General features: G+C 37.6%; 3 protein-coding genes across 5 annotated transcripts; all 3 read right to left on the minus strand.

The window, feature by feature from the left end:
• Positions 1–1639: 1639 nt before the first annotated feature.
• Positions 1640–2718, minus strand: LOC131325879 (large ribosomal subunit protein uL16m). Its single transcript, XM_058358350.1, has one exon. It carries the CDS (start codon positions 2128–2130, stop codon positions 1765–1767), a length of 366 nt encoding a protein of 121 aa, XP_058214333.1. The 5' UTR covers positions 2131–2718; the 3' UTR covers positions 1640–1764.
• An 11276-nt stretch (positions 2719–13994) lies between these two features.
• LOC131325878 (late embryogenesis abundant protein Lea14-A-like) lies at positions 13995–17746 on the minus strand. Its single transcript, XM_058358349.1, has 2 exons — positions 17379–17746; positions 13995–14464 (listed from the first exon to the last, which is right to left on the minus strand). The coding sequence occupies exons 1-2, from the start codon at positions 17582–17584 to the stop codon at positions 14212–14214; spliced, it is 459 nt and encodes a 152-aa protein (XP_058214332.1). The 5' UTR covers positions 17585–17746; the 3' UTR covers positions 13995–14211.
• Positions 17747–21624: 3878 nt separating this feature from the next.
• LOC131325873 (F-box/kelch-repeat protein At3g23880-like) lies at positions 21625–25397 on the minus strand. Of its 3 annotated transcripts, XR_009199862.1 has the most exons (3): positions 23627–25397; positions 23237–23343; positions 21625–21873 (listed from the first exon to the last, which is right to left on the minus strand). XR_009199862.1 is itself a non-coding variant. In XM_058358344.1 (2 exons), the coding sequence occupies exon 1, from the start codon at positions 24904–24906 to the stop codon at positions 23638–23640; it is 1269 nt and encodes a 422-aa protein (XP_058214327.1). In that variant the 5' UTR covers positions 24907–25397; the 3' UTR covers positions 21625–21873; positions 23627–23637. The 3 variants fall into 3 exon arrangements, 1 of the variants encoding a protein (XP_058214327.1); XR_009199861.1 differs by having other exon boundaries at positions 23237–25397; XM_058358344.1 differs by lacking the exon at positions 23237–23343.

A 25397-nucleotide genomic window follows, 5' to 3' on the forward strand; every position in this document is an offset into this window, starting at 1 on the left:
GAGATTGTTACTAGCCTCCCCAGAGCAAATGGACTGAGAGTCAGACCATAAGGACATCATCGCCGTTAAAATCCGGTGCGGAACATCTAAACACCTCAGTGATCATGGATGGAATGGGTTTGGGATTGGGATCAGAAGTTGGTTGGGAGAGTGCAGCGACAGACGGTAGAGGGTTTTCAATGTTGGTGAGGAGAAGCTGAGAGTTCTTGGTTTGAGCTTCAAAGAGATTATCATGGTTTGCATGGGGACTTTGTGCTGGTGGGGATTGGGTTTCTTCTTTCATAGGAACTGAAGTTGTTATGAGCATTTTTTATGACGTATTTGAGACACCCACATGCAGACTAGTGGGTACAGTTGATCCAACGTTCAAGCTTTGGAGAAGGTTGGGGATTGGGATCAAGAAGTGGAGAGCGGTGGAAAACTTCATATTAATCAATATTCAGTTATAGTAGTAATTTGTTGAGAAACTCCAAGATTATGGGCCTTAGTCTACGGAATTGGGTTGTGACAAAGTTGGTATCAAAGCCATTCTCGAGTCTCAATCGGAAGTGTAGAGGTCCACATCACTCAGGAGATTATTTGAGATCATAGATTAAGTAATTTTATTATTTGAGGTCATAGGACGAGTGGGTGATTTTACTAAAATCTTGTTTTTACCAAGTGCGCAGCAGAAGCGTGATTTTATCTATAAAAAAGTTTTTTTTACATAGTGTGGAACGGAAGCGTGGATTAGGATTGTTTTGTAACGAAAATTTGTTACTACTATTCAAGCGTTTGTTTAATCTATGGAGAGCAAACCCTGCCATCAGGTAGCACAACAAACCAGTTTCAAGGAACGTATGATAGAAACTGGCTTCATAATCCGTTACCTGAATGCAGGACAAGGAGCATTGCACGTCAGTTTCTGAAATTCAGTTGTGAACAACTAGCCTAATTCCGCAACCATGTAACAACTGCATCAAAATATGAATGAAGTACGAAACCAACATCTGCTTTCTGTAAATTATACTCGTGTACTGGCATTCTTTAGTTTTGGCAGCAATCAACGGAACCATTATCGGGAAAAGAAAAAAAAAATCTCTTTATAAGGTTGCTACCAAATGTCATGACAATCAAATGACCACTTTGTACTTTGGCATTCAAGAAGAGTGACCAACGCGTACATGAATCGTGATGTTGTCCATTAACAAACGGAGGTATCCAAACTGGAAACCTGATACCCCTGCATCCAAATTTCTAAATATGAGTTGCGAGGTTATTTACCAAAAAAATCAAACTTGCTCAGAGGTCCTGTCAAAATTCATGGAGGTAGACCGCATAGAGTAAGCTCTCTTTTTGAAATAAATCGCCTACATAAGAGTTCTGGGAAACGGCTGCATGCTTTCTACTGTTTCAATTTGTTTGTAAGTTCACGAACGGAACCACAAAATAGAAAGCCAAATACTGAAGAAATTTCGACGTTCTTAAACTGTTGGTCTAGAGAAAGAAAAACGATGAAAAAACGAAGAGGTGCAGATAAATTTTGTATCCGGACATGTCAAAAACCAAAGCTGGGAGATACCATTTCAGAAGCCTCACTCTTAGTCAAATCCTATAAAAGAAAAGAGTACTTATTAGGCTGGAACATTTGAAGAAAACATGGTTCAAAGCTACCATGGAAGTAGCAATTCGTGATCGAACTGAAACGCGTAGAAGATAGGGTAATGAAGGAATCTGATCAAACCACAATGGAACACAAGACAACTGAGCTGTAAATCAATTATGTTACGACCGCTGAACAAACTTGGTTGACAAAGATAGTTTATGCGCTGCTAATGCAGCGGCTTGTCGAGCATTTGACAAACTAACACCATCCATTTCAAATAGAATTTTTCCAGTAGAAACACGAGCAATCCGACCCGTAGGATTTCCTTTTCCTCTTCCCATTCTGACTCCTGTAGATTTCTCGGTAACAGGGAGATCCGCAAAAACTCTTACCCATACCTTGCTATTTCTTCGGAATTGTCCGCTCATAGCACGATGGAATTGTCCGCTTATAGCCCGACGCGCTGCTTCAATGGCTCGATGTGAAAGACGACCCGCTCTACAACTTTGAATGCCATATCTTCCAAAACCAAGTTGTGGACCCATTCTTGTTCGCAAATAGTTAAACAATGGCGACTGACTTAAAAATCTTTTCCTACAAAACAAACCAATTTGTGAAGTTGAGAGAGAATGCCGATTTCCAAGTCTTCCGCACGTTATCAAGTGTTTATCTCCTGTGAGTTTTCCATCTTGTTGCCCCTAAAACTTCCCAAACCTTTTCATATCAACCTGCAACGAATTCAGGGAAAGAGTTCAAGTTCCAACTTCAAAGCACATTTTCTTGTTAAAGAAATACCTAACAAACTTAACAGGCGCAAAAATAAAAACCAATCAGTTCAGACTCAATTCTTTCCCTTCCACAAAGATGCGAAATTGAAACTCCCAAGAAAAATAATTTTTACCTTCCATCTTGATGGGCAAAATTTCTGATTTTTCTAACATTCTTAACCACAAAGGAAACTCTAATAAATGACAAAAAACCTGACTGAGTACTTGAGAAAGATGATACCTCTAGAACAACCGATGACAGCAATACGAAACCAAGAAAGGATTCTAAGATGCTTAAACTTCTAAAAACAATAAACCATAGCTAGTGCTTTGATACCATGACAAATCTATTAGAGCAAGCATATTTTTTTGGAAAACGGCCAATCACTCGCTTAGGAAGACCCTCTTCTTATAATCCTCAATATTCTATACAAGGAATGTTACAACTGTCAAATCCCAAAGATTAAGCTATTTACCACTAATTCCCCATACAAGTCAAAGATCCGACAACTGATTTGCTAGTCATAAGCCATCATACCGCTAAACAAATCATCTATTTTTGGTATGAAAATCAGCTCCAGAAATTCAGCTTTGATAGACTGTGCAGCAAAACATTGGCGCCTAACCCACACTCGAGTGCCAAAAAATAGAGCGTGGGACGAATTCGTGTAACCCTTGTTGGGAGAGCTTTCTAAAATTCAACCCAAAAAACATCTACTGCCTCAATTTTAGCTGCAAATGCATAACAATAGACTTTCCAACTCCTCAAATCAATGCCCAAATATTGAAGTATAAAGATGCAAGACTTACTAAGTTCGAAGGATGAAGCCCAAATACTCATCAATGGCTTCAAAAACTCATACTTCCAATTTCTGTAAGTGAAGACATGAAAACTACTAAAACAAGTGGATTAAGCATAAAACTATACGATTCGTCAGAGAAGATAGCTACTTTTGTTTGTATAACTGGATTATTAGTCACTCGTAGTCATATGAATTAAACAGGTATGTCGTTTCTGTACCAAAAATATAGTTTATAAAATCAAGGAATTAACTAATATTCTGAAGAATAGCGGTCAAGTCCAGGGTCGTCCGAAGAGGGTAAAAACCTAAGTCGCAATACTTCCAATTAATTTCTAATTTAATTCAAAAGTAAATTGAAGTTGGATTTGATTAAACTAGAAAGCAATTAAAGGATTTGTAAATTGATTAGAAAAGGGACTAGGGTTTCTGATTCAATCTCCCCTTGTAACGCAATTGTTTCGAAACCTAGGGTTCATAGGAGTATTCAACATTAAACCAAACCACCGTAGAATAGCAATTCCAATCGATAATCCCCAAAAATAGAATCAAGATTCGCACTCCGTATATACTATCTCAACACGGCACGGATCGTCTCACTGGATTTAACCAACGGCACAACCCGTCTCACGTCGTATAGTCTATCTCAAAGCCTATCTCGAAACATTATAAACCATTGCATAACAGTGCTTGAAACCATTGATACAAACACATTCGAATGTTGAAAAAATATAAAACTTTCATAAAACGTTATGAATCGACAAGTCATACAATCTAAGTCGAATATAAAACCCAAAGAATCAGACAACTACGCTACTTGGAGGAGACCTCCTCATCGCCCTAGCCGAGTAGTTTAGCCGCTCACAGTGAGAACAAATAATCGTGAAACAAATAAACTGCATTGAACAATAAACTAAAAGCTTTTCAGAGAATAAAAAGATTAAACCTGAAGCTTCTTTTCTCGTGTTGCTACTGCTCTGGCCGAGGCGTGATGAACAGCCGCACAGCTCAATTGCTCTCTGTATTGCGTGAGAAAAAAGGATCCTGATGGCAGCCCCCTTTCTGTGTTTATGCGTAAGAAAAAGATGTGTCCCTCAAACCCTTTTTCCTCTTCATTATATATAGCAGAAATGATACTCACACAGCAGAAACGCAAAGATTCTGTGCACAGATTGCTGTGTGGGGTCCACTACGGGTCTCACACAAGCTATCCAAGACGTTTATTAAATGTAAAATATTTTTTTAAAGGCCCTCGTGAAATATCAGATCAATCCGATACATATTCTTGCGATCCAATCATATAACTTTTCATTATCCTGGAATTTGAAAAAAAGTTAAATGTTGGATCGAGCACTTTCAGCTATCGGATTGAATGGTTTGGATCATTTGTGTGGTACTCTTAGTGAGCCCCACAATGCGATCTGTACACAGAATTTGTGTGTTTCTGTTGTGTAATAAGCCGAGATTTTGGCTTCCTTCCATTCACTCCAAATTCGTTAATGATTCCCACGTAGATTTTTGTGCGCATATCATGCACATACATTTTTGTGGGGCCCATATCGAAATTTCACAAAATGATCCAAATCGCTCATGTTTTAAAAAATATTTTTTGAAAGATTCCTTTAAAAAATCAGCTCCAATGAATATCGATAAGGGCTTTCTCAGATATCCGTTGAAACTGATTTTTTACAGGAACACTCCAAAAAATATTTTGAAAAAAAATGAGCGGTTCGGATCATTTTATAAAAACCCGGTATGGGCCCTAAAAAATGTACTTAGAGCATCCGCAATGGGAATAATCAAAATCGATAACCAAAATGTGTCACGTCAGCATTTGATTATCCATTTAGTTCATAATCAAACCTAACAAACTTGATTTCTACATTGGTTATTTTTGTATCCCTATAAAAAAAATCCCCCTACAATACGCAATGCATCTATGTCCAATTGCAAACGAGTTTCAATCACGCACCCGACCACATCAAATTATTCGTCTCGATGGGACGATTCTAATGTGAGGTATTTTTTAATTTTTTAGTTTTGAATTTAGTTATTGGGTTTGGTTATTGAGTTTTGGTTATTGGTAAAAGTTGTTAAGTTTGGTTATTCAAAGGTCAAAATTTGATGAGTTGCTAAGAGGTTGCTAAGTTGGTTATTACAATGTGAGCACTTTTTTGAGCAAACATTGCTAACTTTAGCAATCTTTTAATTTTGATTATTACATTATGGATGCTCTTAGGCCATCCACAGTGGTATAACCAAAAGTTAATTGTTTTTAAAGTTAACAATGTTGGTACAAAAAATGGCTCACAATGGTATAATCAAACTTAGCAACATCCTTATAAATAATCAAATTTTGGGCTTTGGATAACCAAAACTAGCAACCTTTTTCAATAATCAAAATTTGTGGATTCCACACCACATAAGTTAACTAGTTCCAAAATGTATAACATGTGTGTTTCAATTGGTATTTTTTTTTCTCTTCTTCGCCTACGCTATAGTTTCTCTACTTCACCCATAAACTATTTCTCTTTCTTTTCCTAAAAAAGGGAAGCTAATATACCTCGATCATCTACAATTCAACACATCATCGTCGGATTAAGGTATTTTACTCTTCTTTCCCATTTTTATTTCCCCCCCCCCCCCCCCCCAAAAAAAAAAAAAAATCATAATAGGAGGGAAGAAAGTCACCGATTTTTCTCCAAAATTAAGAGAGGAAATCGATATATTTTTGCCAAAAAAAAAACGTAAATGGAGAGAAGTGAATGACAGGAAATAGATGGGGAGAGAGAGTAAAATTGTAGTGGACCTTAATTTATTTTGGTTATGGATTAGAAGTGACCATTGTGAAGCTTAACATTGTTAAACTTAGCAACCTCTTAAGTGAATAAGCAAAAGCTGATGTGTCAACTTTTGATTATCCTTTTTTGATTATACCACTGTGGATGGCCTTATATGATATGTGCAAAAAATATGTGCAAGTAGCACTGTTGCTCCAAATTGTAATTAATGGGCCCACTTTCCCAGCCACAAATTAACCACGTGCAAAGACTAGCTTTTATTAAGAGTTCCACTAGGTAGCTAGGAATTTGATCCATTGCTTCTCTTTTTTTCCATCTCTTGACGGCACTGTCTTTTGACACCAAAAAAATCCAATTCTGCGTATTAGCTCCAATGTTATCCATAGACTCTGTGAGTCCTGAAACACAATTAACTGGTATCAAATTCTAAATAGCTAGCGCACTAATCAGACATAACAAGTTTAAGTTTGGAGCGTAATGTGATAACCCGAATCTTGACCCTTAAAAAATTTGAATTGTATTTTTTAAAGTTTATTCTAAAAAGTTCCATCCGCAGTTAATCTTAGAATAATTTTTTTAGCCAACGGTTAATTTTTGAAAGTTTTCTAAGAACGAAGACCGAACAACACAACCAAACTAGGAGTGATTCCATACTGTCGGTTGGCATGGATAATTTTCGTGGGCTACTTTAATCTCTCTCTTTTTCACGGAAAGAGATAAGGATTTTCTTAAGAGGAAAAATGGTCTGAAATTTAGTTGGAGGTAATTAATGAGTTGGCCCATGAAATTTCGTCGGTGGGATTTTGATTGACGGACTTGTATAATTTTGAGGTGGTGGGGCATTTCTATTGAAAAATTCTGCCACTATTAATTAGTGTTTCTCTCTCATTATGTCACTATTTCTATCTATAAACTCTATCTCAAAGTGATCTGTTTCCCTCTCAGCATCAGCTCCCTCTCACTCACCTTTTCCCTCCTTGCGTTGTCCTCTTTTTCCCCCCTCCTCCCTCCTCTTTCTTTGCCGGCCAAAAACTGACGGCCGATCGACCTTCGGCTACCGCACCATTGCAATACTGTGCGCGGATGCTGTTACTACTGCGTGCTGACTTTGCTGGTTACTCATGCCCATGGTTACCTCTAATACTGATAAAGATTTCACTGTGGATTGGTTATTTTCGCGGTTCACGTTTCAGAGATGAGTTACAAATATACCCTGGTTACATAAATTTTGTGAAATATTTTATAAATGCGTTTATTAAATGTATCGATATAAAAGGATGAGTTTACGAAAATAGGCGTCTTGTACGGAAGTGTCATAATGCATAACGAGCATAATTTGAGATGATATTTCAAGATGAGCATGGGATGAGTTTTAAAAGAAAGAATGAAATGATTTATTGTATCGAAACATCTGGGTGATGATTTGGCGCCCAAAGTGATAAAGGATATAGCCGGATATCCTATGGACTTGATATCATTTCCCAAAAGGTAGGGTCGCTCTCCCAAACAGTTGCCGGTGTTTCACCCACGAAAGATGTTTAATTCGATATTGACGGTTTTGCAGTTTCGAGCCTGAAAAACTTGCACTTGATGATTGATTATTTTCTGTTTAGATTTTATCCTTGATTTGTTTAGTGGTACCAGCAATGCGCATGAAGGAAGAGTGATGATCCAAGACCAGGAGATACCTGAGAGTGATTATTTTAGATACTTAGGCTCAATTATTAGTAGAGATGGAAAGATTGCCGATAATGTAACCCATAGGATCCAAGTGGGGTAGCTCAAGTGGAGAAACGTTACTGATGTACTGCGTGACTAGAGGGTACCCATAAAATTAAAAGAGAAAATTTTATAGAACTGCCATTAGACCAGCGATGCTTTACGGAACAAAATGTTGGCCTATTAAAGAACAACAGGTGAACAAGATGAGTATAGTGGAAATGAGAATGTTGAGGTGGATGTGTGGTAAGACTAGACGAGACAAGATTAGAAATGAAACGATTCGTGAGATGGTAGGTGTAGCACCCATAGAAGAGAAGTTGAGGGAAAATAGGCTAAGGTGGTTTGGACATGTCTACTATATACCATGAGATGCAATAGTTAATAGAGCGGATATGATAGCTTTGGATAGCAATGTTACGGGAAGGGGTAGACTTAAATTGACATTAAATGCTATAGTACGCAACGATTTGAGTATAGTAGGTTTGTGTGTGAACAAGTGGCTCTTGACAGAGCTCAATAAAATTTGTGGTATTTTGAAAACATGTTTTTAATTCGGTGGTGCTAATTATATTGGATGTGCCACAGTATTGTAATTTTAAAGTATGTATGTTGATTTCACTTTAGCCAGTTCTGGATGTATTTTCATGCTTCTACTTATAAATTTTTATAACTTGGAATCTGAAAGAATTTTATAAATTGGAATTATATAAGGCTGGGGTGATTCTAAAATCACTAGCCGGTTACGGCACTACCATGTGTATTTGGGTTGTGACACGTAAATAGGTATATTTACGCACCTATCAACATGGCTGTTAGTTCTTGTCGAAATAGGCATATTTACGCAAGAAATATTCTTCAGCCGTAACTAATCGTGTAAGTCCAACCGTTAGAAAAGCAACAGTCAAATGTCCTACAGTCAATTAAAAAAAGTTGAAGCAATGGACCTCACCAATGAAGGAAACATTTTATTCCTCACTCCCAAAAAAAAGTGAACATCATTGTTTCACGTAAATTATTTTATCTGAACTTGTGTCCTACGTGTAACGTTAGAAAGGCCCAAACCGAACACAAGAACAAATTCAAACACATTGTGCATTAACAAGAGTTGGGAAAGACAAATAAGACATGAGAAAATTTACAATACACATCCTTTAAAAAGATGCACCATATGCAACTATTTTATGGTTCATTCATAATATTTTAGTGTATTTCATAACTTTTGTTATATAATTCATAACTTTTTAGCAGTACGATTCGTAACATTTTCATTATGATTCATAACATTTTGGTGTATTTTGTAACTTTTATACGATTCGTAACTTTTTAGCAATACGATTCGTAACATTTTCTCTATAATTTATAACATTTTGTGAATGCATATGATACACACTCAAATGAGATGTGTGTATTGTAGTCGTTCTCATAAGACATAATCAAGAGAGCTGCTAATGGTACAGCAGCGGCCGTACAGCAGCCCAGTACAGATGGGGCGCCCGTCTCGGGTCCCGCAAAGATGATTGGAGCCGCTCATTTTGTTCAAAACATATTGTTTACGGTTCCTGTAAAAAAATCATCTCAATCCGATATTGGTAAAGGTGTTTACGAATCATCCAACTTTGCTTCAGAATTTGACATTCAAGACAAAGTGACAAACACATAACATGAATCATGATGTTGTCCGTTAACAATAGGAGGTATCTAAACTAGAAACCTGATACCCCTGCATCCAACTTTCTAAATATGAGTTGCGAGGTTATTTGCCAAAGAAGAATCGAACTTGCTCGGAGGTCCTGTCTAAATTCATGGAGGTAAACCGCATAGAGTAAGTTTTATTTTTGAAAAAATTCGCCTACATAAGAGTTCAGGGGAAACGGTCGCATGCTTCCTGTTGAAATATGGCAAGCTTGATTTACACGTGAGAAATATGTTGAAGGCTTTGCCAAGAATTTGGATCAGGCTAAGAGATTTTGTCAAAGATTTATTGGATAAGAATTGGTCTTGAAAGTCTAATTTGGTAGGTGCACGGGTGATTTCATAAGATTTGTCTTTTGCTTGATTTAGAGCTTTTATCCTATGGTAGGCGTGCAAACCGTTGCCGCTATCAGAAAGTGACGTAGAAGAAAGCAAAAGCGCAGAGAAGATGAGAGGACCTGGAGACCCTGCCAAGCAGGGGTGTCGAGCACATCTCGGCAGTCCAAAAGTGTCTTGGAAGGCACAGATGTAAAGGTATCGAACGGATTTAAAAAAAAAGAAAAAGAAAAAGGAAAAAGATGTTTCAATCCGGGGCCGTTGATTCCGAGATGAACGGCCGTATTGGCTGCTCGGCACTCTCTTGGCAAGGGTGCCGCTCGGCAGGGTCCCTGCGTACAGGCGGGTACGTTGTGAGCCCACGTCGGGCCTATGATCGAATTTGTTCATAGAGATTAGCAAGATTAGTTTTTGATTGGATTGCATTTATCTTTATGGAAATGATTTTGGCGACACTGAATGAAACCCGTCAAATTTATTTTGTGTGGAAATATATGCATTTCAATCAGTTATTGAGAAGTGGTGGTTTCGATTACATAGGTTTCGATCGTAATTTTTTACTTTTTAGATTCTTTTTATCATGACGATGCAATAATCCTCAAAAAATTGACGAAAATCTAACAAATACGAAAAAAAATTGAATAAGCACAAAAAAAAAAAGCCAGATAGCTTATTTAGCCGAACTGGGCCTGAATTTTGTTTTGTCTTACCAAAGAGAACTTCACAATTCTCTAGAGATGTGAAAAAGTAAACGAGCGCGGGTCTCAAGCCTAAAGAACGCCGAAGAAATGGGAAATGCTTAGGATTTCTATTATTGAAAATGAAGGTTACAACTATGGAGTTGTTGAAAAAATTGAAATATGCAGAAAAATAGAGAAAGTACTGAACTATATGAAATTGAAATTGAAAGATAAATTGAACTGTGGCTCCGTTTGTTTCGACGTAAAATATTTTACAACAATAATAAGTATTTTCATGCAAAAAAATTTTACATTTAAACCAAATTTTGAACTTCTATTTGTTGGTCTTTTAGTACATTCTTAAAAACAGTGCTCTAAACTTTTGTAAAAATAAAAATATTCCCATACGGCCAAGGTGATCGGATTTTGAAGAACAAGATGGAAAATGTTACAAATTGGATTTTGTTGGTGGTGGAGATCGTCCCGCAATAAATTTGGCTATGAATCCTCTTTACAGGGGGCGCGCGCCTCGGATAGCTATTCGCACTACACTACCCCATTTGTGGAAAGCATCCAACCCGTTCGATGCACGAGATAAAAAAAAACTACATTGGTTTTTTTCGACCCCGTGCATCGAACGGCCACAATGTTAGTTGATAAAAAGATAGTTTAATATTTTTTTTGATCCCGTGTTTGATGCACGCTAGCATTGGTCTTATTATATGCACCGAAAAATATATATGTATATATGTGTGGAAAGTAAATATAAAGTACCACGTAACAATGTCCCATGAACATAGAATAATTTTTCCTTCATATTCAACCCCCACGTCTCTCCCTCCTTCCACGTTCCCCCCTCTCTCTCTCTCCCTCATCTCCCCACATCAGTCCCTCCTTCTCCCACGTTTCCCCTCTCTCTCTCTCTCCCTTATCTCTTATTAAAAAAATAAAAATAAAAATCTAGAAAATTAGGAAAGAGAGTTTGAATGGATTTTAAAAGCAAAACACAGTTGCTTAGTACATAGTATAGATAGATAGATACTTGACATACATAATATATACTACTACTTATTAAATTCTGGTATTTGGAGGACCTATTATTGGGCAAAAAATTGAAGGCTCAAGGCGGCCGCTTGGTAAGCCTATGTGGCTATGTCCAGTGTCATGGACTGCCAACTTTCATGACACTGTGATTTTTCCTATTTTTAACACTGTACGCCACACAAGGCATGAACACACTTGTAGGCGTTTGTTGATTGAATGCGGGCGTGCCAAGGATTGTCGCATCCAACGATTTCTAGGCCTTGATGCCTTTATCTAACTTCTAATGTAACGACTTTAATTGCGTGACTCAAAGGGGAAAGTCACGAGATGGTTCGAGCTTTTGCCACAGTGAATTGGATTTAACAATTTCCTGACCGTGTAAGAAATAAAAAGAACTAAAAGTAAAATGGGAAGGACTTTATTATATCGACATAATAAAGTTAATGACTACAAGTGAATGTAAATGGCAGGAAAAAGGCAAGTACAAGGTACTTCGAAAGAATAAATTTGCTAGAAATATGAAGATAAAAAGGTTGATTGGTAAGCGTTGGGCTTTGATTTGAGGTGTAGGACCCGTTGTTTGCCTTCCAAAACTTGTATTCATTGGTGAAATTACACTGGTTCAGATTTGGTAGTCCCATTCACCCCCTCTCGGACTTTGTAGCACATTAGATAATTTCAAAAAGCTTAGAAGTTTAATACGCCTACCTCCCGATGGTTTTCAAAAGACTTGAAAGCGCAGAAGCAGTGGCGGATCCAGGAATTTTACATAGATGGGTCACCTCTCGAGTACAAAATTGGCCCAGAGATTTCGAGTACAAATATGGGCTCTCGATAATGTTTTACAATAATTAAAAATTATAAAATCACTCAAATAAAATTAAACCTTTGTAGTAACGTTGTTAAGTTTGAATTAAAATCATGTAATGGACAACAATAAAAAAATAAACTTGCTAAGAGTTCAACGAAAAATATATGGCATGCTATAACTACACATAATCGATTTTCAAAAGGTAAAAAAAGTAAATAAATTTTAAGTTACAGGAAGAGAAAAAAAAATTGAAACTATATCAAACACAATAAGACATATTGTGTATATAGATTTGCGCAAGAAATCTTTGAGAAATTATGGAGGGAAGAACTTTTAGAGTATTAAAAATGAAGTAAAGAGGAGTTCTTTGAAAAATTTCGGAAAGAAGAACTGTTAGAGGCTTAACAGTAAAAAGGAACAAAAAAATTCACTACAAGTTGCTTCATTTGCCTTATATGCATCATTTCTTACCACTGAACCATCAGTCATTTTCAATAGCAATACAAACATATTTATTATTTATTATGAAGTCAGCTGGGTACGTGACCCAGCTGGTCTTAGATTGAATCCGCCCCTGCACAGAAGTGTCCGAGGATAGGATGCATCAAAATGATCCTTTTGACATCGATCATAAGCCTCAGCTATCACATAACTGTCGAGCTTAATCCTTGGAGATCGACTTGGAAGCTCGTCGAGTTTGATACTAGGAATTTTATGGCGTAAAAATAGAAATATAATTAGTAGGAATTAAATTCTTTGAAATATAATAGTTGAAGTAATTTCATTCCGATGTTTGAATTATTCCAATAATCTTATGCATGAATTAATTATTTTGAAAATTTATCAAATTCAAGATTTCATTTTTTATTAATCGTGCCGGAATATAAAATTATCACTCAACTTGGTAATGTGATTCTGGTTGAATGTGCCATTAGAAATCACAATCCTATTCGTGTCTCCCCCAAATGTGGAAATCCTGAAAGTGTGACATCTCATTCCTATAGGTGTCCCTTCCAAACGTTAAAATAATGAAAGTATAGCGTCACATTCTCATGTCAAGTCATCGCACGAGCTTTACATATACATTCTCATCATTAACATAGGCCGTAAATAGGATGCAAAAAAAATCAAAATTGAACCTGTCCAACTTGTTTCAAACCTTGGGCCACGGGAGGATAACGTGGGATCTTTAACTTGCAAAATCCCCGAAATTAGTCAAAATACGCGTAAACTAATCCAAACATTTGGTTATTTTACTAAAAGCGTCACCAATGATAACAAGGAGCCATTTTAGGAGACGAAGCTAAAAATTGGCTGTAGTGTCCTTTTGCACTGCAAAAATGCTATTTGCACAACCGTTGTGTTGGTTGTGTGTGTAATTCTAACCTTCCAGATGTATTTGGACGGTCTAGATTTTAAAAAAACTTTTTCATGGATAAGTTTAACTTTTATGAGGAAGAGTTTGAGCAAATCCTGACCATTCATTACAGCCATGGAAGGCTAGAGATTGGTTGTGTGTTGTGTTTTACACAACCGTTGTGTGTGTAGCACTTTTGTTTACACTGCTCCTCGGGCCATTTTTGAAGCCAAAACTTTTGGCCAAATTTGCTGTAAAACCCTATCCATTTTCAACTACCAAATACACAACAAAATAAAGAGAGTGTAATTTGCGACAACTTATTCGTCAATTGCATTAATTCTGCTTCAGATTCTAAATTAATCAAAATTCTAAGTTTAAGAGAAACTATAAAGACTCTTTCAGATTCTGAATTTTCGATTAAAATAAACGCGAATAACAAAAAACCACTCTTTTTACCATGACTCTTGAAGTATATTATTACAACATACGACCAAACACGTACTCATATATATGTACGTAGCCGTTTTATCACCAAGTGCAACATACCAAGACTTAGTAACCTTAAAAAAACATCTCACATATAGCTATATATTCAAAGCGAGGATCGATCAGATCAAGTCCAGAGGTCGGAGAGCGAAGGGAGCTTGATCTGGCCCTTCTTGGTGATCGGAATGGTGAAGTTTCCGACGAGTGGAAGATCAACCGTGAGACCTAACTCCAGCTCATAATCAATGTCCCAATCCGCACCGATGTCTCTCACCAAGCTCAGCAACACATTGTGTGGCACCTTCACCATCACGTCCAACACCGTCGTCTCATTCCCCGCTAGCGATCCCGGGTCTGCTACTTTACCTGACCCGGCCAACCTGTGCTCATACGCCCATAGAACCAAAATTTAAGTGAACAAAAAGCCAATTCAATTTTTTTTTAACTTCGTACTTCCATTTAATATTTTTAAGACACTTCAAAATAAAAGAATGTAACGGGGGTTGTTTACAATCTTTAAATTATCTTTAGAAGTTACTATTATTTAAACAAGTTACCCACAAGCCCGGCCCAAGAGGCTACCGCCTAGGATGTATGCGCGCCCAAATTTTAGGCCCAAAATAGGGGCTTTCATAAACAAGTAAGTACTCTCTCCGTTCCAAAATATTGTACTTGTTTCTTTTTTGGCCCATTTTAAAAAATTATCCATATTTTTAATTTAAAATATCTAATATATATCTTATTTGATTAGATATTAATTAATTTTTTCAAACAAAGATTTTAAAATTATAGTAAAAAACATTACACATTATGAGATATAGATAATTTTTGTGAAATCCCAAAATAAAAGTAATTCTTGGCAGTTAGAGCTACTACGAAAATGATATTGGTACCGATGGTATCGTAAGGAAAATGCACCGATGGCCACCAGACGGCCGATCCGAGCCGTCCAAAAATTTTAAAAACAAAACCGAGTGGGCCGGCGCGGGAATCAACGGCATTCGAGGTGTGTAGGGTGCTTGATCCGAACACCCCTTTTTCGTCTATATATGTATATATGTGTATATACACAAAAAAAGGGTTCTCGGATCAAGCATCCTATACACCTTGGATGCCGTTTATTCTCGCGTGGGCCCACTCGGTTTTGTTTTTTAAAATTTTTGAACGGCTCGGATCGGCCATCCGGTAGCCGTCAGTGCATTTTCTCTACGGTACCATCGGTACCAATAGCAGTACTCGAGCTACTATGCATTGAACCTGCATCGAAGAGACTACAATGTAACAACCTAAATCGTTCGAACCAAATCATTTACTGTATTAATATTAATATGAATGATTATATTCAATAATTATTTTCATTATTGTTATTTAATTAGAAAAATATGTACGGTCTCTCCCCACCATGTCGCCTAAGCCCCCCAAATACGTTGGGTTGCCCTATTCTCTTCTTTTTTTTTTCAATCGGCAAGAATGCACCAGTTCATTGATATAAGCCACACGGCATCTACATATAATCAAATACAAACCAATCATACAGTTGTTACTGATAACCACCCTAAAATTAAGATACAGTAAAGTCACCGGTCCAAATCTTAACGACTCTGTCGACCTCCACGACAAGAATAGAAACTCTCATTTGGAGCCGTTACAGGGTACAAAGCCATATATGCCACTGCGGGGAGCCACCACACCACCCTTTCCTTTCCACAGCGTTAAAAGCATGGGTCGCCCTATTCACAGTGTCCAAAATATCTGGACGTGGGGACTACTACTTTTGAATTTTTTTGCAGATCAAACAAAAATTAGAATTCTGCAAATAATTCATTTAAGCAGTCAAAAAAAATATTAAACTTATTCCATAAATTGCAATTATCAAAATGAACCATGAGGACGGAAAGAGTTGTAACAGGGTTTTTTTTTTCTCGAAGTTTAGAGCTAGTCCAATTGGGGATGAAAAATGAGAGGATAGATAGTTATTTTAGTGTGAAAAAATGGTTAAAAGTTAGATGGATAATAGGACTCCCTCCTTTCCAATGGAGAGATTAAAAATGAGTGAATAGATAATTATTTTAAAATACAAAATTGATTGGCTAACTTTTTCTCCATTTTATTTCCCCCCAAATTAATTCAACTTAATTAAAAATAATTAATCAAAAAATTTCCAGTCAAGCCCAATAGGCAGATTCAAGATTAAAAAAGAAAGGGAAAATGACGGCCAATGACGTGTTTAATAATTAATACCTTTCAAGGACATTTTCAGCATTAACAAATGTTCACAGTATTTTTCTGACGGGTATTAATTATCAAAACACGTACTAGGCCGTCATTTTCCCAAAAAGAAAAGAAAAAAAGCAGCGGCCAGATGCCCAAACCCACCCACCCACCCCACCCCACCAAGTTGAGTTTTGTTCACCCTTCACTTAAGAGGGTGAACATTACCATCTTTTCTATTGGTTGAAATGGTGTGGATCCCACTATAAAGTTATGTCATACTTACCAAAAAGTGTATTGTAGGGGTGGAACCTACACCATTTCAACCAATAAGAGAAAGGGTAATGTTCATCTTTAAAAAGGAGGGTGAACAAAATTGCACTCCACCCCACCCCACCTTTTCACATCTCTTCTGATTCTCTCTCTGTCGCTGTCTCAGAGAACAAAAAGGGGGAAGAAATCTCCAGGGAAGAAAATGCTGAGAAACTCTCGAGCTGGATCAATCGATCGATAGGAAAATGCAGAGAAAATCTTGTTCACTCTCTCTCTCTCTCTCAACCCTCCACTCGATCGACCCAAGTATTTTCCCAATCAAACCCTCTCTCGACCGACTGGAAAGAAACCCCCTCTTTCCGTCAACTCTCCGACGAGGGTTGTCGCCGGTGTTCAACCTTTCAGCTGTGGGCAGATTTTCAGATAATCCAGCGAGCTAGGGCAGATTTTTCGGCCATTTTTCGGCGACTCAGTTATATTCCGGCCGTCCATTGTTTTGGTAAATTAGTTGATTTGCTGAGCCGGAGGAGATGAAAAGATGCATCTAGGAATCCATCCCTATTGGAAAGCTGTTTTCTGATTTAGGACCGGATAATAACTATGACAACCCCCTTTTCATCCCATAGGAGTTGCTATTAGGGGTTGATATAAAAATCATACATCGAGATTGGGTAACTATCTCCAAGGAGGGAGAAAAAATCATAAAGAAGACCTAAATTCAAAAACGAACATTGAAGACCTAACAAAAACAGTCACAAGGATAGAGAAGACGGGAGGGAGAGAGAGAGAGATCAGTGATCCTATTCGTACCTGCCGGCGAACTTGAGAGAGTAAGAGAGGTCGCAAATGGGAATGGAATGACTGTAAGGATTCTTAATCGCCACCTTGGCCTTGTAGGTGACACCGTCGCGGCTGACGTCCGCCAGATCAACATCCAGCACGTCCACCTCCGGCTTCTTTATGTCCATCACCTTCTCCGTCACGAAATTCTTCGCCTTTTCCACCAAACTCGCCATCTTTTTCGCTGATTCAAACGAATTGAAAAATATGACACAGTTAGTCACCGGCGACGCGAGCTTTATAAATAGAGAGGATTGAGTGGGGAGTCGGGAAAATAAAGGAATTCAACCGCTAGTGTGAGCGCGTACAGATATTTTCTAAGAGTTTGGGTTCGTGGACGCGTGGATCCTTGCTTGGGTTGGGTTATTTTGTTCCGTGACACGTGACCCGACTTGTCGGCAGTACTATTTAGGGGTGCAAATTTTCTATGATGCTCCTTGGTGGTATGTATGATGCTCCCATCAAATATGGACTCTTAGATTAAAAATAGATAAATTGTAGCATTTAGATCAAAACTATTCAGAAAGAGTATGTGGAATTTACTAAAAACAATATGGTTTTAAGAATTTTTGACCAAAAAAACATAGTATTACTTACCACATAAACATATTTTTTATACTATCATTCTTTAAGATTACACTTACTATGTTAGGAGCTGTGCTACGTGCACAGACTGCTGTGCACAACAGCCTTTTCTTCCCGCCCCGGGTCGTACGAAGATAATCGGAGCCGCTCATTTTGTTCAAAATATGTCGTTTAAGGTCTCTGTAAAAAATGAGCTTCGTTCGATATCGTTAGAGGTGTTAACAAAACACCCAAAATCACTTCAGAAATTAGCCTAAATTCTGAAGTGATTTTGGGTGTTTTGTTAACGCCTCTAACGATATCGAACGAAGCTCATTTTTTACAGAGACCTTAAACGATATATTTTGAATAAAATGAGCGGCTCCAATCATTTTTGTGCGACCCGGGGCGGGAGGAAAAGGCTGTTGTGCACAGCAGTCTGTGCACGAATCATTTCTGCTATGTTAGTATATGACTACACTTTCTAAAAAACACTTGCTATACTTGTTGACTACACTTACCATTTTGCTAACAATATTTACCATAAAATAAGGGAAAAACGATTGGAAGCATCATAGCCGGAAGCCCGTCCACATGGAAGTCCAGCCCAAAAAATGGCGCCCAATCGCTCCCAAATCCAGCTTCCATCTCTTTTTTTCGGCTGGACTGCCATGTGGGAAAAAAGAGATGGAAGCTGAGTTTGGGAGAGATTGAGCCTTTTTTCGGCTAGATGGCCAAGCGTGCGTGCGTGCACGATCCGTTACCCTCTTACGTACTCATAGGCTTTCTGTTAGGGGTGAGGCTGGACTGAATTGGTTTTGTTTTATAGTAGTAAATCAAGAACCAATTCACCATACTGATTAAAGATTTGGAGAACCAAACCAGACCATAAAATTCATAGAACCAAACCAATCCGAATCGCTATAAGTCGGTTTGATTTAGATTTTGAATTACAGTTCGCTTGAAATTGAGTTATCATCCCTATAAACTACTATTTCAAAGTACTTAAAATTATATACCAAAACTTATATTAAAAACTAACTAGTTATATATTTTTTTTAAATATCTCCAAAGTCCACAAATATCAACCAACTAAATAAGAGTAAAATATATACAAGTAATTAGCGAAGGAATAAAGCCACGGAATAGAATATTAGATTAGAAAATTAGTTACCGAACGAAAAGACTGAAAAATTAATTGACTAAGTCCAAGGTGTGTATTGAAACTGTGAGAATAGGTTATCACATATAGAAGTTTAGGATAATGTTGTCTTCGAAGTAAAAGAATGGTGTGGTGGAATGGAAAATTAGATTAGAAAATTAATTTTATTTAATGTATCTAAACAAAATATAGTATACTCGCATGTTGTACAGTAAAGAGAGCGTGACTTGAGTACTTGATACGAACCAGCTATAATGAGTCTATGGTTGGTATAATCAGTGTTCGTAGATGCTTGACTGAAATGGGTTTTGGCGAATTTGGGATTAGAAATCAAAGAGCGTCATAACTTGCAAACGCACCTCGATCGCAGCAGAGATTTGACGGGAAGTCTCAATAGTACGTATTTCGACGATGATTTCCAGCTGGAGGCTCGGCAGTGGCTGAGAATAATAAGTCGAATGGCGGATTTGAGAGTAGTGGGGCTGACAGGAGTGGTAGTGGAGCTGCTTTCAGTGGCCGTAGATGGTATGGTAGACGTGCAAACTGCTTCAGCTATCAGAATGTGACGGAGAAGAAAGCAAAAGCGCAAAGAAGATACTCCCTCCGTCCCTTTTTAAGTGTCCTGCTTCGTAATTCCAACTTATTAAAAAGACATCATCATTATATCTTTCACATCAACTTTTTCCTCCACTTTCCCTACGTACCCATCATCATTACACTTTTACTCACTTACTTTTTAAAATGGAATCTACTTTTAGGAACAAAATAGACAATTTACCAACTTTTACCCACTAACTTTACAAAATGGACACTTATTAAGGGACAACCCAAAATGAAATACCGGACTATAAATAAGGGACGGAGGGAGTAGAATTTTCGCAGATTAGGGGTTTTAGGATTTCCTTGATCTCAATAGTTACTGGGCTTCTGGGGACTGCACTACACTATGCAGTCGGTACCTTGTGACTTGTGAGCCCTTGTCGAGCCTGCTTCGATGATCGAATTTGTTCATCTCGTAGAGATTGACGCAAATATGTAAGAATAACACTATATAAATTGAATACCTATTAGTTTCTGATCGGATTGCATCTCTTTATGGAAATGATTTCAGCGACACTGAGTCCCCATTACGCTAAGGTTCTTATTTTTCAAGTACTTATTTTCTGCTTTACGAGACAAATCATTCTCTCTTAATACATCACATTTAATTCAAAAAGTAAGTACTTATTAGAAAAATACGTTCTTATTTTCCTTAGCAGAACAAGGCCTTAATGAAACTCATCAAAAAAAAAATTGTGAATTTTTTTTTTTTAACTGGATTAATTTCTTCTCAGGCTATACAAGATGAACGACCTTGATCATGGTACTGTACCTGGCATGACCAACGATAATTGTATAGTGTTGTCTCCTTGTCAACAAAGACAGGAATCTGGCTATTAGGGCCAAGGCCACCCCCAACATGGAAAAACCAAAAGTTATCGAGTAGTTTGTTTTTTACATTTACTCATCAACCTAGAAATTTCAAAATCTTATTGTTATTATGGCCTCTCAGTCCGTGTATATGAAATCGTGGTTCCGTCCCTGATTGTCACTTTCCACGAGGGGACTTTGGAGAAGCTTGGTTCAATGTTGAAATTCTTAAACTTGAAACATTTTTTAATGGAAAACGAAGCTTGAAACTTTTTTTAATGGGAAATTAAGTGTTGAAATAAAAGTTAGTTATCTATACTAGAAGTTGAAATTTGGAATGCAAACAACTTTTCGTTTTTCTTTTTGATTTATGTATTACATGGGTGACATGGTGGCCACACTGGAAGGATGGTGTTGGTGAGATTTGGCCGCATAAACGTAGTAACTCAGCGGGATTTGTTGATACCGGTGGTAATGGAGTGGTGATGATAAAAGCCATATAAGTAGAGAGGTGGCGGTTTCGAGCACCTTACCGCTCGAGAAAATGGTTATAGCAAACGACCAGAAAGGAATAAGGAGGACGAAGGGTAAAAGAAAACGAAATTCAAATGTAACAGCAGAAATCATTCGGCCGACAAAAGGGTATAAACCTTCGGAAATGGCAATGGAGTGGTGTAGAGCACGCAGTCTATATCAAAGATGCCAAACTTGAGATTTCTTTCTACAACACCATGTTCCTTTAATTCTAGCCTCAGAAATCCAAATGCACAATTGCATCTGCATTTTGTGAGCTATGAACGAGGAAAAGAGGAGACTCTCGGTAAATCTCGAAATAAAATATCAAATATGGCATATTGAAATACAACAAAAATAGAATTGAGAGCGTGAGCAGAGAGCAAGGATTGGGATTGAGAGAGTGCTGAGAGTTCTATTGAATGATTGTGTGACTAAAATCACGACCCTGATCCATTCCTTGAGGTCGTTCGATGAACACTGCCACCTAAAAGTTCACTTGGCTTATCAATGCAATAAAAACGGGATAAGCTCAAGCAGAAGCAAAGTCACTTGATTAACCATTGGTAAACAGGAAAAGCCATAGTTATGCAATTAAGTTCCCAAAATAGCCATCACAGTTTGTAGGTACCATGTACCGTCCAGAGTTGTGAAAGTACTAGATTGTGTCCATACACATTAACATTTCAAACACAAATAAAAGAGTACTAGCTCTAATTACATGCCAAAAAAATTCAAAATAAGCAAGTACAAGTCTTCACACCACGAGCATTACATTATAAGCTAGTTGATCAAGAAATCACATGTCCTCAGTTCCTGAAAAACATGTAAAGTAATAACATAAGTTAACGCTCATATGCAATACTGCAAACAAAAGTTATAATGTGCCATGGATGAGTAAACAATTCATGTGACAAGGTGTTTGCAAACCGAACGATTTATAAGCTTCTCAATAAGCAATTCAATAAAGAACCAGTCCTATTATTATGGCGCACAACCAACCTTTGGTCGCACGAAGTACGACTGGGTCAACAATAGGACACAAAAACCTGTAAATGCTAGCATGCTTATTCTCCTTGACTCCTCGTCAACAAGAGTTAATCCCCAGTGCCATCAAGAGATTCTTAAACTACTATCAAACTCATCAATGGCATTCAAAACTCATACATCCAATTAAGTGAAGACATGAAAACTACAAAAACAAGTGGATCAGAGACGGCTCCATGTGTTGCATTCCATGGTCAAATGAACACCCAAACAAAATTTATTTGCTTAAAAAAAATGTAAAAATTATGGGCAAGTCTTTTTTTGAATACCCAACTCAAATATCAATGAATATTCAAATTCTAATAGTCTTGAACATGTAAGCCAAAAAGAATTGAATACCCAACCCAAAAATCAATTGAACACTCAATCAAAACCCACTTACAGCCCATCAATTCAGGTAGTTTATATTTGAATACCTAATACATTACCTCAAATAAAGGTCATAATCATAATAAAAAAATTGAAAAAAGAAATAGAAAAAGAAGAATCTATTAGTGTAAGTATTATGCTTTGCATTCTCTCTCCATTTTTATTGTCGATGGTCTAAATGTGTTGATTTTGCATTCATAATAATAACTACTTTTTTTTTTTTTGTCTAGTAAGCTTATAGAATTACGGACAAAACTTTAAAAAATTCAAATACATTGCAAACCCCTTTAACTTGAACAATATCCCTTCAAATTTGAGACTACGATAGAAAATCTCCTCACATCATCCTAAAGATCAACATATTTGCAAGTACCCCAACATACCCGCTAAAATTTATTTCGTAAGGGTTTTAGTAGATTGATACGCCAGTTAAATGTTGGACACAAAATATGAGAACTCATCCAGGACAACTATAAAATTTTATCCTCTCAATAAATGTTGACACTATCTATCACATAATACGACAACTTTCAAAATTTTAATTTTTTTAAAAATAATATGTATTTTTACGTTCTCATTTTGCCTTGTAGTTAATTTTTTTAGAATAAAGGTTACGTTTTTTGACCACACTATTTATACAACTATATGAGATTTTGTACATATATTGTTGGTTAATAGATTAGCTAGTAGAATTAAGGTAATTTTTGAACACCCTATTAAAAATTTTTGGAGCCGCCACTGAAGTGGATTAAGTATGAATTACCGTGAAAAAAAAGGTATGAATTAAACATGCATGGCCATCAGTTCTCTTTGAATTTTCGCTTCTTGATTGGCTCTATTTGGGGTTCCAAGCAAAAAATATGCTGCAGCCTTAACTAATCACAGAAGTCCAACTGCTAAAAAGTCAACCATCAAATGTCATTGAGGCAATTAAAAGAAGTTGAAGCAATGGACTTGGCCAATGAAGGAAACATTTAATTCCTCTCACTCCCAAAAAAAGAGAGCATCAATGTTTCACTTTAAGTTTTTTTACTTGAACTTGTCCCTCTAAGTTAGAAACCCCCAAAATGAACACAAGAACAAAGACAAACACATTGTGCATTAACAAGAGTTGGGAAAGGCTAGTAAGACATAATCAAACATCTAAGTTTACCTTAATTCCCTTTAGTATTGGTTTTGCCACTGAACCCCACTGTCATCAACGTAGTCAGGCGAGACAAGGCTTTCAATGTAGGGATATGCACGTAAACGTGCAGAACAATTATGAATCATAGGATAACTAAATGTGCCATCTTTGGGATTGAACCGAACTAATTGCGTAACCATATCCAGTAAAACTTCACCATTCTCCAAAACGCATAATGGTGTGGAATACGGACAACCCATATCCGGTAAAACTTCACCATCCTCCAAAACGCATAATGGTGTGGAATACTGACAATCCGATGGCAGTGGATGTGCCACATAAGGTATGACAACCAACTTGGTCCAAGAATCTCTAATGCCATATTCCTTCATTACCCATACATCAAAACAATCATCGTAGTAGTTACAGAGTATAGATAGGCATCCATTTAGAACTCCTAACGAGATCTCATAAGAATAACCATCTCGATACTCAGGTTCCGAAACCTCTCCATAAGTTTCCTTTTCCAAGTCAAGAGAAACAATAATATCATTGGACTCGCCAATCGAAGATGAGTGGACCCAGTGGAGGGCCCTGTTCACAAATACCCATGAAGGATCTTCAGGAACACCATGAGGAAAGTCTCCTATCCTTCTCCACGAATCAGACCTTAATGTACACACTTTCATAATGGGATTAGAACCACTTGTGCGATTGTCAAAAAAGAATCCCACCACCTTGTAATCATCAATACACTCATCATAACCAAACGCATACTCCGCAAACTTCCCGTAGCAACAGTACCACATTTCAACATTCGGCAATCCCTTGTATTTCCCAGTAGATGGGTTCCATATAAATACTTCCCTTTCAGTTCCGATGCACACTAAACCATCACAGCAACCCCAAATCGTAACTTGAAGATCAGGTACTTTCAAAGGACAATCCAGCTGAACAGCACTATCGGATTTGTCATTCAAAATAGAGTAAAGAGAGCATGACTTGAAATCACTAAGGGGATTCAAACTGCTTAGAATGAGTCTATGGTTGGAATAATCAGTGTTCATAGATGCAAGACTGACATGGGTTTTCACAAATTTGCGATTAGAAATCAAAGAACGCCATGACTTGCAAACACACCTCAATCGCAGCAGAGACTTGACGGGAAGCCTCGACAGTATTTCCACAATGATTTCACACGGGAGGTTCGGCAGTGGCTGAGAATCTTCCGTCCAAAGGGGGCTTTGAGAGGTCTTATTGGTCCTTTTGGGTTCTCGACAAGTATTGGAGCTGCTTTCGAACGCCATAGAGTGGTGCTGCGATTGTGTCTGTGTTTTTTTTGGGGTTAGAAAAATTTCCGAGAATGGTGCCCTAAATCGAGCTGCCAATTAGGGTTCTTCCATAACGTAGTAGAAAAGCTTAAAAACCCTAATGTTGTTTACTACCTAGCCAACAGATTCAGAGAAAATCACGAGAGAGAGAGAGAGAGAGAGAGAGAGAGAGAGAGAGAGAGATGAAGAAGAAAACCAAACCGCAGAGGGAAGTGGGTAGGTGAATGCAACTCAATCGGGCCTTCCCGCAATCTGGGTTGGCTGAATCGCCATTGGTAATGAGCAACTTGATACAAATTTGCAGAGATAGGGTAGAGGTTTAGCAAGGCCAATGCAACTCAATCAGGCTTTTCCTAAGTGGCGTTTGATGGTGGCTGGGGTGGTGGTGTAGTTTGTTAGGGTTTTTCTTTTCGATTTGGGCTTTCCCTATTAGGTTTTGGGCCTGTGCCCTTTTTGGGGCCGGGCTC

This window comes from Rhododendron vialii, chromosome 5a (assembly GCF_030253575.1).
Source record: "Rhododendron vialii isolate Sample 1 chromosome 5a, ASM3025357v1".
In the NCBI taxonomy this organism is placed as follows: Eukaryota; Viridiplantae; Streptophyta; class Magnoliopsida; order Ericales; family Ericaceae; genus Rhododendron; species Rhododendron vialii.

Bases quoted from the DNA above. Each gene is read 5' to 3' on its own strand.
- LOC131325879 (XM_058358350.1), bottom strand. From the start codon at position 2,130: ATGGGTCCACAACTTGGTTTTGGAAGATATGGCATTCAAAGTTGTAGA.
- LOC131325878 (XM_058358349.1), bottom strand. From the start codon at position 17,584: ATGGCGAGTTTGGTGGAAAAGGCGAAGAATTTCGTGACGGAGAAGGTG. The intron at 14,465-17,378 runs GTACGAATAGGA...GTATGAGCACAG, and splicing joins TCTCTCAAGTTCGCCGGCAG to GTTGGCCGGGTCAGGTAAAG.
- LOC131325873 (XM_058358344.1), bottom strand. From the start codon at position 24,906: ATGGCGTTCGAAAGCAGCTCCAATACTTGTCGAGAACCCAAAAGGACC.